Genomic DNA, 19,849 nt, shown 5'->3' with positions numbered 1-19,849 from the left:
AGCGTATCGCGGATAAGATACCCGATTGACAACATACAGCCAAGGATCTCTCCGTATCTGAAGCAGTGGAGACGAAGAACCGCATTCAAGTCGATCAGACTCGCGTGTGTCGATCACCTCATATGGATGGCCCAATGCCCAAGGGTCGTCGGTGATCGAGCTGGCAAGTTTCCTCCTCACGGGCACTTACACGTGTTAGCAGGCAGTATGCTGTCATGCTTGGATCAGGGCGAGCTGCCCGTTCGGGAAGCTCCGTGCTCATAAGGTCCCGTGGAGAAGGGAACAGCTGACATTGGATGGCAAAAAAAAAAAAATTCTTGATGACACGGACAAAAAGCAGGTTTTAACTATCGTTCCTGCTCATTCGCATCTCATCGTAATCCTCAGAGAGGATCTTCCTCGCCACTGGGGCCACTTTGGTGGAGGTTCTTGCCCTGCGTCTGGTCAGCGGACGGTCACTACCCAGCGGCGACTTTTTAAGAAATACTCCCTAAACAAATAAGACTCAGCCTCTACGCTAGAGGAGAAATCAAAAAACCGAGGTAGCCGCGGCGCCGGATGTAAGTTCCAACCTGCCAGCCCATCGAGTTGCATAGGACATACCGTAAGGTACAGATAGCGCAAGGCAAGGCAGGGCAAGGCAAGTGGACGACCTCAACGAGCAACTTTGCCCGAATCCCCGCGACGGCGGCTGTGGTGGTACCCTAAGAATGGCATAAACCTGACGACTACACTAGAGCTTTCGATCCTCATGAGACAGTCCTGGGGCCAGCTAAGCCTTTCGGAAAGTTGAGCCCCCCCCCCGTCTCGACCTGCCGGATCGACAATGATTCACATGTGATGTATTCAATCGCTTTGATGAGATTGAGCCCTGCCCTGTCATGCTAAGGCTAGGTTGTGTTCCTCAAGGGCGATCTTTGCAGGGATAGGATAGAGATGGGATGAGACACGCGATCTACCCACCTACGTTGATCCAGTTAGGTAAAGTCTATCCGGGGAGGGGGTGGCTTGTCAATTCTAAACGTCGAGGGTTTGGTATTGCCCTAGCCTGTAGTGTAGACTTGTTGGTAAATTTCACAGGGAGAGCCAAGCCGCGTGTTTCAATCGCTTTGAAGAGTGAGGCTTTAACAATGCTGCCTGTTACATCGAAGCAGAGGACAAGAAGCTGTGTAAAGGGAAGATTGTGAAGGTTGCATCTGGGCCGCATCAAAGTGCATGTCCGTTTGCCCAAAAGCGTCGTTTTCACAATGCTACCAGCCTCGGCCTCTTTTTTACACCACCTTACGGCGACGGTTCAGCAGCTCAAAACACCTCGAGAAAACAGAGAATATAACCGTCATGGTGGGTGGGCCAAGCGGCAAATGTGTCATAGCGAACTTCAACGTTGGACGCCAGAGAGGATTGAATCTTAGTCCGAAGTCTGAGGTTGTCAAGGGTGGGGAAAGGGCAAAATTTGTTCTGCAACGACCATGATAGTTGACCTCTCCTCAGATGCTGCAACCCACTGACGCATGGGATCCGTGCTCTCACAGGAAAGATGAAGCGGACTAAAGAAGGTAAAGCCACAGCCGTGTTTTTCCAGATTTTCGGTAACACCAGCCGAGTAAAAAAAATGTGCGCCCTAATCTTAATATGAGAGTATGGAAGGCTGTCTTAACAGTTATCGGTAGCCGATCGTTTGGCGATGGGATGCCTTAAAACGTCTATTGCTGCGCCGCCCCGCCCCGCGAAAGCGCGCGCTAATATCCCATTTGATGCCAGATTGAGGCATTCGCTCGAGACTTTTGATAACTGTGTGAACCTGTCATGGACGTCGCCTCACCTTCTCCTGCAAGTCGTTAGTAGAGACTGATATCGCGCAAAGTGGAGATTGCTGTTTCTCAGTATCTAATCTCCGTTTCCCATTTCATTCCATTCCAATAGCCTTGATGACCTTGCAAGGCATCGTGGAACGTCGTAAGGTAGCCGCGCAACGGTATGGGCACCGCCTCGTTCAATGTGACGGGTGATGGGATGGTGAAACTGAACATCACTTTGGAATATTTGGGACATGGCAGTATGCTGCAGTGCGGGGTAATATAGGTAGGGGAGACGGTACAGGTACCTTGTACACTTGTTCGAGACCCTATATCCAAAAGGGGTGGGGGGGGGAGGGGGCTATGAGGCGAGGAATGTGCCCCAGGTTTTCGGTTGCGGGGCCTGTTGAAGGTTGAAGCAGATGGGCGCCGTCTGCCACCACACACTAGTGGTAGCCTGAGGGTTCGACTGGGGAGTAGAGCGGCTACGTTGAGGAGGGCAAGGAGAATCAATGATGGAATTATGCGCACACAAATTGAAAAACAAACACTTGTGATGAAGAAGGCAGGGCCGTTTAATGTCCCAGATGACAGGGCATAGTCAGCGCAATGCAAAAAATCAGATCTGGCCTGTTCGATGGGCCGCCTTTTGATTGCGCAAATCCGCTAGCCAGATTGGTGGATTGGATCCACTTTTTAGGAGATGACAGCTGAATGCGTTCATGCCCCTGGCAATGCTGTCCACGGTGTTGCCGAAAAGATGCGTCTTCAAGAACTGTCAGTGATTGTTTTCTTGGACCTCTCATCCACGAAGCGGTCAGAACCATCAAGTACACTAGCAACATGAGCAGTGTTGGTTCTGATGTAGGTTGGTTTCGAGTGCCAACGATATGTTACTTCCAAGGTCATAGCTTCAAGCGTTTCATATTCGGGGCTAACCAGAAGCATGCTGATCTCCCGTCATCAGCCCATGTGCGGTGCTGCAAAAGAGTGGCACAGGTGTGCAATTGAGATCAACTGCGACTGTACCTTGTACATATAGCAAGCGCTGGACTTTGCAAAAAGTCAGCCAACATTGAACTGTAAGGGATTTGCATCGTCTTTCGGACTCACCTTCACGTGAGAAAGCAATCATCAACCCAATGTGTGTTCTATGGACACATAAACTTCCTCTAAATCGAGCAAATTCTCCGGGAATTGCTTTTAAAGGTTCACCAGCTGCCGTTCTGAGCTCTCCTGCTCTTAACGAGGGATTTATTCCGCTTGCAGGGAAGGTAGTACAAGTTGGTAAAGTACATAAGTCTGACAAGAACAGATACCTCTACATGCTTGATCTGAGATCATATTTGGATGCTATGCCGTACTCTGATATCCTAAGGGAGCTAAACAGAGGGTCATGACAATCATAACAACCTGGAAATGTTAGTGCGGACATGGATGTATGTAGAATGGACGCACTCCTGAAATGTCTAGCTGTGCAATACCAAGATTATGGACACTGGACCCACCGGATGGGTGGGGTGAGTTGAGCTAAGGGGTGTGACTCTCGATTAGTTAGAACGACCCCTGTCAGACCAATGAATGTGCACTGCCACCTTTAAAAGTTTGATTCTCAATACCAGCCCCTTGTTTCGAAGGTTACCTAAAGTAAAAGGGAATAGTGTTTTAGCAAAAACAAGGGGTCAGACTGAAGATGCTGGAGTTCGGCCTTTTCCTCCTGGTTGCAACAACATTATCGTGTTGAAACGCGCCTTCCCTGGGCTGTTCGTGTCGAATTGCCCGCTGTTGGACCTCCTTGAGGCCACTTGAATACGTTTATCCCACCGCTCGATTGCTGGGCCTCTTAACAACAGCTTGAACGTCTACCCAACGGCACAGCAAACGGCAACGAACTCTCGGAACTCCAGAGCTGATTTGATTCGGCGTGCATTTCGGTGGAAGTACCAAGCAGAAACGCTTGACGCGCTTGCTTCCGACTACCTTCTCATCGTTAGCCGCCGCCATATCCTCGAAATCCTTTGCCCTTTCCGGCAGCAAGGCGAATATCCTCGCCACGCCCTCTCGTGTTGTGGTCCAATTGCTCACCGTGGCAACCTATTCTTCGCCATTGAAGGTTGAGCAGATAGCCTGACAGTGACGCGCTGCCTCCTTCAGCTCTCAACGACAGAGCGATGACGAATTCTGCCCTCCCACAAGATGGCGATGCTAATGCTCCTCGTCGTCCGAGAGCGTAAGTAGTCCCAATTCCCCATGCTGTAACGCGTCTGTGACAGGAGACACGTTGGTCATGTTTTCGCTGGCCAACGCCCTTTAGCCATCTTGAAAGTTATATATACGAATTAATCACCTGTTAACAATGTTCGACAGACCCACGATCACAATTGACACCACGGCTGTCAACCCCAGCCTAGAGACACAACAAAATGTTGATAGCACCCAGGTCGTTTCTAGTTCCCCAGTTTCGCTAGCAAGCCAGTCCGAGTTGTTGAGCACACATAGGAGGAGCTCATCACAAACACGACTGGACGGGACATTAGAAAGCAGAGACAGCCGGCCGACAAGCCCACATAATGTTTCGCACCCATTATCTTTCCGCGGGAATGGGCCCAACCAGGGCTTCCTCTCGGTTCCCAATGTCCAAAGATCCCGCCAAAATTCAGTGAATTCAGCAGACGAAACGCGCTCCATCGCCTCGTCCCAGGGGGAGACGATCGTTGCTGGCTCAACGCCTGGCGAGAGGGGTGCCCCAGAACTCTCAGATTATGATCGCATTATTAACGACCAGAATGCCATGAAACCAGATAAGGGGAGGGAGGCAGACTGGCAGGTTGACGACAACCCGTTTGCCTTCCCCCCGGGAATGTTAACAAAAATGATCGATCCTAAAAATTTGGCGACCTTTTATAAACTAGGCGGCCTCGCCGGCATCGAGAAGGGCTTGAGGACGAACCGGACCACGGGTTTGAGCGTTGATGAGACCGCTCTTACGGGTTCGGTTTCTTTCGAGGAGGCCACGTCCACGTCGCCTGACAGCAAGGCGTACAGTGGGAGCGCTTCGTCGAATCCCCAACGCCAGGATTCGCCTAATGAAGCCTTTTCTTCCAGAAAACGCGTTTTTGGCGACAACAGGTTACCCGAAAAGAAGGGCAAGAGCCTCTTACAACTAATGTGGATTACCTACAACGACAAAGTTTTAATCCTGCTCTCCATCGCCGCTGTCATCTCGCTTGCCATTGGCCTCTACCAGACATTCGGCCAGGAACACGATCCCACAAACCCCGGTGTTGAATGGATTGAGGGTGTCGCCATCATCGCTGCCATCGCTATTGTCGTCTTGGTCGGCTCGCTGAACGACTACCAGAAGGAGCGCCAATTCGCGAGATTGAACAAGAAGAAGCAGGATCGCATGGTCAGGGTGATACGTTCAGGAAAGACGATCGAAATCTCGGTTTTTGACGTTCTGGTCGGCGATGTCATGCATCTTGAGCCCGGCGACCTGATCCCCGTCGACGGCATCCTCATCGAGGGTTTCAATGTCAAGTGCGACGAGTCTTCGGCAACTGGCGAGTCCGACATCATCAAGAAGAAGCCCGCCGATGAGGTCTTCAAGGCGATTGAGAACCGCGAGAGTGTCAAGAAGCTGGATCCCTTCATTCTGTCTGGCTCCCGCGTCATGGAAGGTGTGGGCACTTACATGGTCACCTCGACCGGCGTTCACTCTCTCTACGGCCGTACCATGATGTCTCTGAACGAAGATCCCGAGATCACTCCCCTGCAGTCCAAGCTCAACGTTATTGCCGAGTACATCGCCAAGCTCGGTGGTGCTGTCGCCCTTCTTCTGTTCCTCGTCCTGTTCATCATTTTCCTGGTCCGCCTGCCAAGACAGTACAAGCCCCTGACTCCCGCTCAGAAGGGCCAGCACTTCATTGAGATCTTCATCGTCGTTGTTACCATTGTGGTTGTCGCTGTGCCCGAGGGCCTGCCGCTCGCTGTCACGCTCGCCCTGGCGTTCGCCACGACTCGGATGATCAAGGACAACAACCTGGTCCGGCATCTGAAGGCTTGCGAAGTCATGGGCAACGCCACCACGATTTGCTCCGACAAGACGGGTACCCTGACTCAGAACAAGATGCAGGTTGTGGCCGGCACCATCGGCACGGTTCATCGGTTTGGCGTAACCAGGACTCCCGATCAGCAGAATCCCTCGGAGAAGGAAGTTGGTGTTTCGGAGCTCATGTCGTCGCTGCATCCCGATGTTCGCGAGCTGCTCAAGAACTCGATCGCGCTGAACTCGACGGCTTTCGAGGGCGAGGGCGGCGACCCGGATCAGCCGTTCGTTGGCTCCAAGACGGAGACTGCGCTGCTTTTGCTGGCTAGGGAACACTTGGCCATGGGACCGGTCGCCCAGGAGCGGGCCAACGCGACGACGCTGCACCTGATCCCCTTCGATTCCGGTCGCAAGTGCATGGGTATTGTGATCAAGCTGAGCGAGACCAAGGCGCGTCTCTATGTCAAGGGTGCCTCCGAGATCATGCTGGAGAAGTGCACTCAGATTCTGCGCGACCCGTCGAACGGCACTGCCTCCGCCACCCTGACCGAGGACAACCGCAACACCATCAAGAAGCTCATCGAGACGTATGCGCGCAACTCCCTGCGGACCATCGGCCTCATCTACCGCGACATCGACTGGCCTCCCAGGCCGTCTCGCCGCATGGGTGCTGAGAAGGACGAGATTGTCTTCGAGGAGATCTGCCGCAACATGACTTTCATTGGTCTGGTCGGCATCAAGGATCCCCTGCGCCCTGGCGTCCCCGAGGCCGTTGCGCTCTGCCAGAAAGCTGGCGTCGTTGTTCGCATGGTTACCGGTGACAACAAGCTCACAGCCGAGTCCATTGCCCGCGACTGCGGCATCCTGCAGCCCGAAAGCGTCGTCCTCGAGGGCCCTGTCTTCCGCAACATGAGCAAGGCCGAGCAGCTGAGGATCATCCCCCGCCTGCATGTCTTGGCTCGGTCCAGCCCCGAGGACAAGCGCATCCTGGTTAAGCGCCTCAAGGAGATGGGCGAAACGGTGGCTGTGACTGGTGACGGTACCAACGACGCTCCCGCTCTGAAGATGGCTGATATCGGCTTCTCGATGGGTATTGCCGGCACCGAGGTGGCCAAGGAGGCGTCTGCTATCATTCTCATGGACGACAACTTCACTTCGATCGTCAAGGCGCTCAAGTGGGGTCGTGCTGTCAACGATGCGGTCAAGCGCTTCCTGCAGTTCCAGCTGACGGTCAACGTTACCGCTGTCGTCTTGACTTTCGTGTCAGCCGTGCAGAGCAGCGACCAGACGGCCGTCTTGACTGCCGTCCAGCTTCTCTGGGTCAACCTCATCATGGATACGCTCGCCGCTCTCGCCCTCGCCACGGATCCTCCGTCGGACAGCGTGCTGGACCGCAAGCCTGAGCGCAAGGGTGCCCCGATTATCTCGACGACCATGTGGAAGATGATCTTTGGTCAGGCCGTCTACCAGCTTCTGATCACGTTCCTCGTCTACTTTGGTGGCGTCAAGGTGCTCCCTGGTCCTGATGACATGACGGAGGCTCAGATTCACACTCTGGTGTTCAACACGTTCGTTTGGATGCAGATCTTCAACCAGTGGAACAACCGTCGTCTGGACAACAACTTTAACATCTTCGAGGGCATGCATCGCAACCCATGGTTCATCGGCATCAGCGCCATCATGTGCGGTGGCCAAGTCTTGATTGTCATGGTCGGCGGTCAGGCTTTCCGCATCGCTCCCGAGGGCCAGACTCCCGCCATGTGGGGCATTGCCATCGTTCTCGGTGTCATCTCCATCCCGGTTGGTGTCATCATCCGCCTGATCCCCGACGAGCTTCTGGAGCGCCTGATCCCCGCATCCTTCAAGCGCCGCAGCCCTAAGGCCCCTGAGGTGACGATCTCGGACGACGAGGAGCAGCAGCGCTTCGCCGCCTACCCATCTGTCATCACCGAGGTCCGCGACGAGCTCGCCTGGCTCAAGCGTATGAAGGGCGGCCGTCTCAACAACCTTAAGTTTGCTGTTCGCCATCCGCGCCAGGCCCTCGAGCGCGCCCGCACCCCCGGCCACAGCCGAGAGCCCTCGCGCTCTAACTCCATCAACCGCCTGCCGACACCCAACCGCCAGGATAGCTTCAGCTCTGCTGCCGCGCCGACTCCCGATCGCCGTCCCAGCCGCAGCGCCCGCTCGCGTTCCAACAGCGCCGTCGGTGTCGCGACCGTCATGACGGGCATCGTGGCTAGCTCCATCGGCGCTGGCTGGTCACCTATTGACCGCGATCGTGCCCGCCAGATTGAGGAGCAGTTTGCTGCTGCGAATGCCCAACTCGGTAGCAATAACAACAACCCCCTCAACCTCAGGCCGGGCACCACATCGAGTGATGCTCCCGCGGCTTCGACGTCGGCCCCGATCTTGGATGGCCCTTTCCACACAGACCCCGATAGCGTGGATGTGCCCATCCTCGGCATGCCTAAGCCTCCTCGGGCGGCGGATAACAACAACAACAACAACAACAACAACAACAACAACAACAACAACAACAAAAACAACGGTTCTGGCCCCTCTTCCGGCTCTGTGTCGCCTTCCACTTCATTGCCGGCCCCCTGAGTGAGCGAGTGATGTGAATTGGCATGATCCTTTGCTTGTCGTCCTCGCTTTACTCAGGGGGTTAGAAAGCAACCTGCTACGGATCATTTACGTTATTACCTCTTACGTTGTCATGAGGAGCAGCATCATCTCACTGCTGCCTTCATTCCAGCTGTGTATACTGTAAAGCTATTGTACAAAGACTAAATAGCAACGATCACAGGGGGTTAACGAAGTAGCGCGGGGAGACGAAAATATAAGCCAATAGTGGGCGGTCAGCAAGGCCAGAGCGGGGTTGGGGGGGCCTGGGTTGAGTCTTGGAGACTCTGTATGGGTTTTTACTGGTTATTTGGAACAGTTCGGTGCTGGGAGTTTTGGAGTTCGTCCTTCGCTTTGCAGTGTACTGGTGTACTGCATGCACACTTGGTGTCTACCTTACTTGTGGGATTTCTTTTTGTTATCTCGGCTAAGGTTTCGTTTTTTTTTTTTTTTTTTTGCTTTTGTTTTGTGCTTCGGACTCGGTTGAGCGGGATTGCTCACTGGGAACTAATAGATGGAATAAGTTGTAGGGCATACATACAGAGAGATACAATCGTTTGACAGCGTTGATTTTTGGGCTCTTCTCTTTCAACATGTTAGCGTATGGCTAAAAAGGTGTCATTTACCACCGGTCACGGGATAAAACTGATTCCAGCAGGTAGATAGGAGGGTATAGGTATATAGATAATATGCCTTATACATACCTACGTAATTTACTACCGTCTTTACCTCTCCAATTATCGTTCCTCATACTTAGATGTGATGTGAAGTTATAAAAGTTTTCATGAATACTTTTGCAATACCATGATGGATGGCATGGAGTCAATGGCTGTATCTCTTTGTGAGAAACCCTCCATCGCCGCGTGTTGGTTGGCGGTATGAAACATAAAGCTGCTCCTAATCACCAACAGCCCAGAAATGCATGCAAACGGCCGCTTTGTGAGAAGTATGTTACCTAGGTATTTATATGTCTCGCCGTGTTGAAACTGGTTTTTGCTCCCCTCTAGCCTGCCTGTGGATGGCTCATGAGCCGTGGCTGAGGGAGACACAAGCAAAGGGTTGATGGGTTATGAGTAAGCTAAAGTACAAAGTACCCGGTAACAGAGGACCTGATAACTTCGGTCTCGAGCCATCGGTCAAGTGAGGTATCATCATGACATGATGGCATGCTCTACCATCGATAATGTCAGTGTTTCACCCACCAAAGATGGGTTCAAATTTGAAACACTGCCCTCCCGTCTTTTGCGCGACGCTCGCGCGGGCCGCTTGTTCATGCAGCGGCTTAGGTTATTTGTAAAGTAACCCTTTGAAGGACCGAAGGTTGAGAGACGGTTAGCTAAGCGGTACCTGACACCGTAACAGGAGTGGGCTCTTCTTCTCTGTACCGCACTCTCACAGCAGTTCAAGTAGTCAGGGACTCTGGCAGCGCAATGGGCACTGACACTGAGACGCTACTCGGCCTTCGCGACTTTCCTCTGGACCGCGCCCTTGTCGAGATGTTGTGGCAGGCTGCTATCGCAGGGAGGTCCTTGTTCCTTGCTCAGGCCACGCTCACTCATTTGATGCATTTTGCTTGACTCTGAGCTGGGTTTCCTATTCCCCGGTGGATGGATGAAAGTCATCTCTTTTTTTTTTTTTTTTTTTCCAACCACTACCACTGCACGACTTGAGTATATCACTCTCACATGCAAATCTCCCTTCCGTTGCCACCATCTTTTCTTTTCCTCTCTGCAATTCTTCCTGCCGCACACCAAGCACCAAACAGGCAGCATATCACAACCGTACCTAGGTACCTACGGGCGACAGCAGCATAAAAGCGTAACTGTGACCCGCCAAGCCCTGTGCTCTTATAGGTCCAAGTCCCAGGCAGTCCCAATTGGAGGTACTAGGACTGAAAGGGGGAAAGCTGTTCGCTTGCATCTCTCAATCGCTCACTGCACTGCGCTTCTTTTTCTCCTGAATTTTTCATTTCATTCTGATTTCATCCCTCAACCACATACACACACACACACACACACACACACACACACACACACACACAAACACACACTCAGGTACAATCCACAATCCCCACACAAGCACACAAGCACAACGCCAGCGGAAACCAACTCTTTTAACTTTGCGGTTCCTTCGGTGCCTACGTGGGCGCTTGCTCTTGCCGTGTCTTCTGACTTCTCATTGGCACGCTACCTTCGCATTGGAACTTTTCTAATAATTGTTCCGGCTTTTTATCTTGCCGTCACTCACAGTCTCACTCACTCGCTCACTCACTCAATTTCTTACTCAACTGCCTGCCCGGACCCTAACTCACTTTTCTCCCTTTCTCCGTTCCCTCCGGGTCGCGGGTCGCTTTTTGTGGGATTTCGATTCCTGTCTTTCCCATATATCATTTTCTTTTTCTTCTGAATAACTCGACCAGTCATCCCGCCACTTGGTACCTAAGCCAACAGGAGCCAGCCATCAACAACAACAACAGCAGCAACAGCCAACCTCGTCGTCCAACCACAACTCGCCCTCTCATTACACAAACAAATACATACACGGAAAAAAAAAAAAACCTCTCCTGAAATTGCTGTGATGGGTTCGCCGCGCGGTCGCTCAGCCGGATCCAACGGCACGTCGGGCTCGCGCAAGCCCAGTGGGCGAGTCAAGAACCCCGTCGACTACGACGAGAAGCGCCGCTTTGCCGAGCTCAACGAACAGATCGACGGCGATGAGCAGGCTGCCATCGCCAACGCCAACATGAGTGAGCTCGACGAGCACTTAAATAATCTAAGCGAGTCCTGGGAGACCGAGTCTCTCTTTGCCGATGCCATCGAGGACCTGGCCGAAGATCGCTTCTTTACCGAGGGTAAAGCCATTTGTTTCTCTCATACTGTTATTGGGCTAACTTTTTTTTTTTTTGTTTTTTTGATCTCTGCTTTGGTTGTCCTGACATCATGACACGCTAACCCGCCACACACAGACCCTGAGGCCTGCACACCCGACGAGGCCATCAAGTATCGCCAGCTACTGCGCGCTCTGGGTCCCGAGGTCTTTTGCGAGAGGACCATCGGCTCCGGCGCCATCACGGCCAAGAAGCTGCTGACCGCCTTTGGCATACGTCCGCCCGCCTTTCTGGAGGGCTGCGAAGACGATGCCTACTACGCCCTTCTCAGCCTGGCCTTCACCAGGGAGCTGTCCAAGCGGGCCAAGTTGACCAAGTACAACACGGTCGACGACGCCGTGGCGCTCCTGCACAAGTGCAACAACATCATCGTCCTCACCGGCGCCGGCATCTCCACTTCTCTCGGTATCCCGGACTTCCGATCCAAGGGCACCGGCCTGTACTCCAAGCTTGAGCACCTCGGTCTGAACGACCCCCAAGAGGTCTTCGACATCACTGTCTTCCGCCAGGACCCGTCCATCTTCTACTCTGTCGCCCGCGACATCCTCCCCAACCACGACCGCTTCACCCCGACCCACGCCTTCATCAAGCTGCTGCAGGACAAGGGCAAGCTGCTGACCAACTACTCGCAAAACATCGACAATCTTGAGGCCAAGGCCGGCATCTCCCGTGACAAGCTCGTCCAATGCCACGGCTCTTTCGCCACCGCCACCTGCACTAAGTGCGGCCGCAAAGTACCCGGAGAATCCATCTTCGCCCAGATCAAGGCCGGCGACATTCCCCGCTGCACGGCGACCCCTAACAGCGGCGGCCGCAAACGCAAGCTGCAGCGTGATGGCACCGAAAAGAAGCCCCGTCGTCGCCCGGGAGACTATGATAGTAACTCCGACTCCGAGTTCGACGCTCGATCTATCTCTTCCGCCGCAGGCGGCTCGTCCGGCTCTAACAACGTCTGCAACGGCGTCATGAAGCCGGACATTACCTTCTTCGGAGAACCCCTTCCGGACGAATTCGGCCGGCGCCTAACCGAACACGACCGCGACCGGGTCGACCTCGTTATCGTCATCGGCACCTCCCTCAAAGTTGCCCCCGTCAGCGAGGTCGTTCCCTATTTACCTCCCCACATCCCCCAAATCTACATCTCTCGCACGCCTGTGTCGCACGTGAATTTTGATATTGACCTCCTCGGGGACTGCGACGTTGTCGTCGCCGAGCTGTGCCGTCGAGCCGGGTGGGAGTTGAAGCATGAAATGATCCCAGATGACCAAATCGTCGAGATTGAGTTGGCCGAGGGGTATGAGAGTAGGCATATCTTTACGCAGGTGCATCCACCGCCGAGGAAGGTGGAGGTTGCGACGTTGAGTATTGAGAAGGAGAAGGGGGTTGCTGGGAAGAAGGAGGATGGTGATACTGAGAGCCGAAGTGCGAGTGGTAGTAGGAGTGCGAGCTCCAGTGCGGCAGCTAGTCCAAGTGCGAGTGGAGAGGAGAATGGGGAGGAATCGTCGGCGAAGGAGAAGGGGAAGGGGAAGGGGAAGGGGAGGGGTAGGAGAGGTGGCCAGGCTTAGGGAGCTTCTGGTTTCAGAGGAGGGGGGAGGGGACGTGGGAGGGGAGGCCCGCGTGGTAGGGATCGTGGGAGGGTGTGGTCTCTGTGATTTGGGGGCATGCCATCTACCTAATCCTTTCTCCTGACTCCCGCTCTTTATCATCGTCTCTTGCCTTTTTTTTTTTTCCCTTTCATTCCCCCTTGAATACCTTCTTGTTACTTCCCCCTTTTTTCCTTTCTCCTGTCCCGAGGGAAAAACAAAAAGAAGCCGAGAGAGAGAGAAAGAGAAGAGATGATACCCTGTTTATTTTTGATGCACCCGTTTTTGTACCTATTTACTTATTTCTCTCTCCTGTTTGAGGGTGACCTGGTTTTCTTAGCTCTCTCTGAGTTGGTTCTTTTGCTCTATCAGACCAACTTGACGGCTGGCTCGCTGAGTTGCTACGGCTCTGGCTATCAACTCTGCCGGAAGAGACGACAAGTCTCTTACCTACCAAATAATGAATATATGGGTGGGATGAGAGAGGCTAAGAGGCGAAAAAAAAACCAGCCAACAATGCCTTGTCAGGATCCTACGTTGTTAGTCCATCAAAAATTACTTGTGTAAGGGCTTTTATAAGAAAAAAAAAGAGTCGAGGGGCGGGCGAGATGGATATTTGAGGTGTTTGTTGGTGTTGACGTTGGGTTAGCTCGAGCCCTGAAAAGAAGTGAGCAGGCCCATCGTGACCCAATCCAGAGGTTAATGATGGGCTTTAGGATGAAGGAAATAAAAACATGCAAAAATGAAAACGAAATGGGTTCTAGACGGGGACGTTTTTTTTTTTGGAGTATTGTTTTGGCTTAGTTAGGTCGTACATACGTTTGTAACTTCCCATGTAAACTCATAGCAGGAAGATTCGATTAATGAAATGCGTTGCAGTTTTATGGAGTCCTTTGGACCTTTACAGCGAGTGGCCTTTTTTTTTTTTTTGGCTAAGTATTGATCCCATAGCTTACAGCCATTGTCGGGAAGAACGTCAAGTTTTACTGTCAAAACTACTTTATCTCAAGCACCGAGAAAGGCCGGTAAGGAATTGAGTCATATTACAAAGGACAATCATCATTCATTCAGGCACACACGGCTACTGAACAAGCAAACAGACAGATCACATGCCGTCGATGCAACATTCCATTCCCATTTACGTGATAACCGCAACGCAAATAATTCTTTATACCTCCATATACTGATATGGAAACCCTGAACTCCATACCAACAAAAAGCCACCAGCACCAAAGCCCAATTCGCTATGCCAGTCTACCAACTAAGGATGATTAAACACAAAGAGAACCATCCCGACCTACTCCTTACTACCTGATGTATCTAACAAAAACCAAGACAAAAAAAAAAGAAGGAAGTCACAAGCACCTTGAACAAATAAGTAGAGACATAGAATCATAACAACCCATCATCCTTCCCCTCTCTTCCTCATTTTTAGGCCTTTGACTGTCTCGACAGACAGGCCAGGAGCCATCAGACGTTCCACTCACAACAAACTCTCATACTTATCCAACCCCGTCTTCTGACTCTGCTGCTGCTGTTGTCCGTGCGACTGCCCAAATCCGCTGTCCATCCCCATTCCCATCATGCTACTACCGCCGGAAACATTCATCGGCTGAAGAGGCTGCATACTCAAGCTCATCCCTCCTGCCATAGTCGTTCCAAAGCCACTGTTGCTGCTCGAAATCATACCCATTCCCATCCCCATACCGGTTGAGGTTGACGTCGAAGTGGAGAGATTCTTCAGACTATTAAGACTGTTCAGGCTGTTCAGCCCACTTCCAGTAGCGCTCGCATTCAAGCTACCCAAGCCGCCGAAGGAGGAAGCAGAGGGCTTCTTGTTCAGATTTGAGCCAGGAGGAGGGGCAAGGCTGAAGCTTGATAGGCCGCTGCGTGCGGTACCGGTCGTGGTAGTGGTACTTCCGGGGGGAGGAGGGAGGGAGAAGGATGATGTGCCGGTTTTTTGGTGTGCTTGCGGGTTGAGGGAGAGTGAGCCAAGCGAAGATGCCAGCGTGTTGGTCGTTGTGGAAGTAGTAGAAGGTGTCGACCAGATATTACTCGCGCTCGTCTTAGTCGCAGCACTCCAGTCAATCGATGTCGACCCTGTAGTACTAGGCTGTGTTGTAACTGTTGAGAACGACGACGAGAACGTCGAAGTCGGCGGCTTCGGCTCGGTACTACCAACACTTGTAGGCTGCAACGGCTGCGAGAACTGCGTCGTCGCCGGCGCAATAGGCTGGATATGGGACAAATCCGGAGTAACACTCCTGAACGCTCCCTTCTGCGTAGATGAAGCCGGCGCAGCTGCCGCAGGGGCCGTCGACCACGAGAACGTCGGCGCCGGGGTCGACCTCTTGGACGACACCGACCCGGTCGGCGACGCCAAACTCTCCAGCCCCACATCCAGCGGATTCGCCCCCGCCCCCGCCCCCGAGCTCCCCTTCACCAAACTCTCAAAATCCGTCTCCGACGTCCCATTCGCATCTAACTGCGACCCGACCGTCGCCGGCGGGCCAAACGACATGAAATCGTCCTTGACGGCCGGGGACGTCGGATCGCCTCTCGCCAGCTCGGCCAATTTCCTGCTATGCTCCTCCTCCACCCTCCCCGATAATTCCTTAATGAGTTCCATAAACGCCTGGAACTGTTTGAGATTCAGCAGCGGGCCGAGGGCCATGGTCCACAGGATGGGGAGGATATCGATAGCGACGAAGTCGGCGTCGGCGATGCGACCGACGACACGGAGGACCTTGAGGGCGGCCATCATGACGGCGGGTTCTTTGGTCTTGATGTTGCGGATGAGGGGGACGATCTTTTCTTGCATGGTGAACTTGTCGAGCGCGGTGGAGGAGGTTGCTTTCTTGTTTTGGGGGGAGAGACCGTCCAGTCCGTCGTCCCCTGGGTCGTTGGAGCCGCCGCAGAGAGTGACAAACGCTTGGAGACCCCGGATCTTGATGGCTAGGCTGTTGGTTCGGCTGAAGATGGTGGCGATCACGGGGAAGAGCTCGTTTTTGATGGTGCTGAAGTCTAGCTGTGGGAGGATATTGGGGACGCTCTGGAGTGCCGCGTCGACCAGGGATGGTGTCCCAGAGTCCAAGGCACTGAATATGATGGGAAGGATGTCATCTTTGTACTCCTTGCCGTTGCAATTCTCACCGATCACGCCGAGCTGTTCAATCACTACCATGAGGCCGGCATCACGGGCTGGGTCCTTCTCCCTCTCCTTGCCTGGTTCGTGCTTGACGTTGGTAACAAAGATCTCCTTGAGCGCTGGCCGTACCTTGTCGCCAAACGCCCGCCGGCCCGAGGGCAGTAAGCTGATGATTTTAAAGACGTTATGTAGGATCAGAGAAATTAATTCCTTGTCTTTGAGCTCTTCGAGCAGGGCAGGCAGTATCTTCTTCTCCATCACCGACTTGGGGAACGAGGGGAGCACATTGACCAGACCCCTCAGGAACTTGGTCTTGTCGGCCATGGTTTTGGCCGGGAAGGTATCAAGGAAGCGGATAGTGGCCACCAGGGTATTGTTGAAGAACTCGCTCTGCTGGAACTCGGTGGCATTCATACGCTGAGCAGGACGACGAGTGATCAGGCGGGGGAGCAGGTGATTGGCGAGCTCCTTAGGGAGCTTGCGGGACGAGAGGAAGTTGTTGGACGAGTTCGGTATGCTCGACGACGACTGGAAGATGCGCTGGTAGGAAGTCAGGCTGCCATGGCACTCAATGGGTGATCTGTGTGGAGAGTTGTAGAGGGCGATGCACAGCAGGCCCATGGAGAACATGTCGGCAGCCGGAGTGATGTTGTTGTCGAGGACAAAGTCGGGAGATGTGTAGTCGAGGTTCAGCTGTACGGATCGTGGAAGGCTTGGGACGTGTCTAAGGGCTTCTCGGAGGTTGATTGGAGGGATCGACGAAGAGTGTGCGTTCGAAGAATCGGCTGGGCTGCAAAACGCCAAACCTGCGAGCTTCCAATCCGACTAGGCAAGTTAGCAAGTGTCCGTACCCGGTTAAAGAAAGTTGAATCTCACCTTTGCATTCACCAGAATAGCATCCGGTGTCAAATTACCATGAACCAGACCGGCGTTCTCGTGCAGGAACTCCAACGCCTTGCTGATCTGAAGCAGGCCTTTCTGTATCTCAAGCTCGTCGATCTCGATCTCGCGGCGTCGTCGCGTCCCGTCCGGCTCCTCGGTCACATATCGGCTGGCACGGCCGGTGGTGCCACCTCTCTCTTGGTCATCCTTCTCCTGAAGCAGACCTGACAGTGATGCCGTCACGGCCTCGGCGACGAACTGCAAGCCTCCACCACGAGTCTCTTCGACGGGCTCAACGACCTCGAGAATCCCGGGATGACGTAGCCTGGCAAGCGCCAGAGCCTCTTTCTTCAAGCGCTCGACAACAACTTCGGCAGCGCGCTTGGCCTCGGCGGCCTCAGCGCCCCTAAGTCCTGCGCGGTGGGCATCGAGGAGACCTTTCTTGTCGAAGACAAAGACGGAGCACTCCTTGCCGGTCTTCTTGTTCTTTGCCGGGTATATCTTCCACGGGCCGGCGACTGCGGTCAGATTGGAGGAGATGGAGTAGTTGGCTGAGATGTTGGATGCCGCGAACGTCTTGAGGGCGTTGGCGAACATGGTGACGGGATAATGGCCGAGGTGGTGGGGGAAAATTAGCTATTACGAGATGATGATGGTGTCTGAAAAGTCTCCAAGTGTCATCCAGGGGCCGCAGCTGCTCTCATCGCTGGCTATGGGTGCTGAGACAGCATCTGATACCGGCCCTCCTGGTGCTGGGAGTCGAGGCTGAAGTCGAGCTCGACGACGGATGGGGATGCGATTTGTCGATGCTGGCCTTCGATCTGAACTTTTGTCCGACCGCTGTTCAATTGCTAGGGGCCAACTGGGCCTGTCTGAGACTGCCCCACGGCAACCCAAGCACACTGGCCAAGCATTTTGCACCAGCCAAGCCTCACGCCAGCCAAAGCCTGGAACCTACCCCTCTGCGGCATGTGGGTCGACCCCGGCCCTGACATCCGCCCAGAGCAGTCCGTTTAGCACGCGTTTTGAAAGCTGTTAAACAGCGATAGCCAACGTTGTTCATCAACCAATCAAATGTTCCAACATTGTCGATAAGCCCCATGATGGGCCAAGGGTCTGGCTCGAACCCGCTGACTCGGCACAATCGCGCAACAGCAGCGTGCTCCGATGCGCCTCCGAGAATTTGGGTTCCAGAGAAGGAAACTTGGGGATTTCATCGCTTACTCGCGGCCCCTATCACCTGCTTTATCATCGACATCCGTCAGCACCGCATATCCGTATGCAGACCGGCCCTCTACTGGCCTTTCTCTGACTCTTGACATCTTTCCCAAATTTCCCCCCCCCCCATTGTCTCCTCCCCATTGCATGACTGTGTAGATCTCGGCTTTTGCCCCTCCATCCTCCATCTTCCTTTACATCAACATCTATAAGCCGCGACCATGATGCGGCATCAACTATTCAGGAGCGCTGCCCACGCTTCGGCTCTCTCCGCGGGGCGAACTGGCCTTGCTGCTCCTGCGTGGCAGCAGGCTGTGCGCCAGTACAGCATTGCTCCGGCTGCTTCAGAGACGAAACTGGCCGATATTGACCCGTCCCAGCTCGTCATCGAGCGGACAACTAACCCCAAGCCGCTCAAAGCTGCCAAGGACCTCATCTTTGGCCGCAACTTCACCGGTAGGTCCATGACGCCAATTTCGGTGACCCTGGACACAGGAAGCTAACAACAACAGACCATATGCTCATGATCGAGTGGCAGAACACCACGGGCTGGCAAGCGCCGCGCATCGTGCCTTACCAGAACCTGTCCCTCGACCCGGCCACCTGCGTTTTCCACTACGCCTTCGAGTGCTTCGAGGGCATGAAGGCCTACAAGGACAAGGCCGGCAACATCCGGTTGTTTCGCCCAGACAAGAACATGGAGCGCTTCAACAAGTCCGCCGCGCGCATAGCCCTGCCCAACTTCAACGGCAGCGCCCTGATCGAGCTGATAGCCAAGTTCACCAAGCTGGAGAGCCGCTTCATTCCCGAAGAGCGCGGCTACTCTCTGTACCTGCGTCCGACGCTGATCGGCACGCAGAAGACACTGGGCGTCGGCCCGCCGGGCTCGGCCCTCCTCTTCGTCATCGCCTCGCCCGTCGGCCCGTACTACCCGACGGGTTTCAAGGCTGTCTCGCTCGAGGCGACCGACTACGCCGTGCGCGCCTGGCCCGGCGGCGTCGGCGATAAGAAGCTGGGCGCCAACTACGCGCCGTGCGTGGTGCCGCAGCGCGAGGCCATGGGCCGCGGCTTCCAGCAGAACTTGTGGTTGTTCGGCGAGCAGGAGTATGTGACGGAGGTGGGCACTATGAACTTCTTTGTGGCGCTGCGCAACAAGGAGACGGGCCAGAAGGAGCTCATCACGGCGCCGCTGGACGGCACCATCCTGGAGGGCGTCACCCGCGACTCGGTCTTGTCGCTGGCCCGCGAGCGTCTTGTTCCTCAGGGCTGGAACGTCGTGGAGCGCAAGTACACCATGAAGGAACTCGACGAGGCTGCCAACGAGGGTCGTCTCATTGAGGCCTTCGGCTCGGGCACGGCTGCCATTGTCAGCCCTGTCCGCCACATCAGCTGGAAGGGCAAGCTGATCAACTGCGGTTTGAAGGACCATGAGGAGTCGGGCGAGATCGCTGCCAAGATGAAGGAGTGGATCGAGGCCCGGCAGTATGGTGATGATGAGCACGAGTGGAGCTACATTTGCTAGAAGAAGTGGGTTTGGGGTTTGGGAGCATGGCGTGTCGTACATAGCAGGCAGGGAAGCGACAAAAAAAAAAAAAATGAAGGATACCACGTTGGTTTAGCTGCACTTGAGGGTTCTCTGGTATCACATGCCGGGTGTCGATTTTG

At 54.0% G+C, this 19,849-nt stretch overlaps 4 protein-coding genes across 4 annotated transcripts; 3 read left to right on the top strand and 1 right to left on the bottom strand.

Annotated features, from left to right (window-relative positions):
• Positions 1-4,152: 4,152 nt before the first annotated feature.
• CTHT_0042900 (calcium-transporting ATPase 2-like protein) lies at positions 4,153-8,448 on the top strand (the record flags this gene model as incomplete). The annotated part of the gene is made up of 1 exon (XM_006694628.1): positions 4,153-8,448. The coding sequence occupies one exon, from the start codon at positions 4,153-4,155 to the stop codon at positions 8,446-8,448; it is 4,296 nt and encodes a 1,431-aa protein (XP_006694691.1).
• Positions 8,449-11,043: 2,595 nt separating this feature from the next.
• On the top strand, positions 11,044-12,918 carry CTHT_0042890 (NAD-dependent histone deacetylase-like protein; the record flags this gene model as incomplete). The annotated part of the gene is made up of 2 exons (XM_006694627.1): positions 11,044-11,317; positions 11,432-12,918. 2 exons carry the CDS (start codon positions 11,044-11,046, stop codon positions 12,916-12,918), a joined length of 1,761 nt encoding a protein of 586 aa, XP_006694690.1.
• A 1,501-nt stretch (positions 12,919-14,419) lies between these two features.
• Positions 14,420-17,563, bottom strand: CTHT_0042880 (uncharacterized protein; the record flags this gene model as incomplete). The annotated part of the gene is made up of 2 exons (XM_006694626.1): positions 14,420-16,909; positions 16,961-17,563. 2 exons carry the CDS (start codon positions 17,561-17,563, stop codon positions 14,420-14,422), a joined length of 3,093 nt encoding a protein of 1,030 aa, XP_006694689.1.
• An 842-nt stretch (positions 17,564-18,405) lies between these two features.
• On the top strand, positions 18,406-19,706 carry CTHT_0042870 (uncharacterized protein; the record flags this gene model as incomplete). Its single annotated transcript, XM_006694625.1, has 2 exons — positions 18,406-18,640; positions 18,697-19,706. The coding sequence occupies 2 exons, from the start codon at positions 18,406-18,408 to the stop codon at positions 19,704-19,706; spliced, it is 1,245 nt and encodes a 414-aa protein (XP_006694688.1).
• Between the last annotated feature and the right edge of the window lie 143 nt (positions 19,707-19,849).

The sequence above is a fragment of the Thermochaetoides thermophila genome (assembly GCF_000221225.1).
Source record: "Thermochaetoides thermophila DSM 1495 unplaced genomic scaffold scf7180000011818, whole genome shotgun sequence".
In the NCBI taxonomy this organism is placed as follows: Eukaryota; Fungi; Ascomycota; class Sordariomycetes; order Sordariales; family Chaetomiaceae; genus Thermochaetoides; species Thermochaetoides thermophila.
The sequence above is the reverse complement of the archived record's forward strand: the minus strand, read 5'-3'. Positions and strand labels throughout refer to the sequence as shown.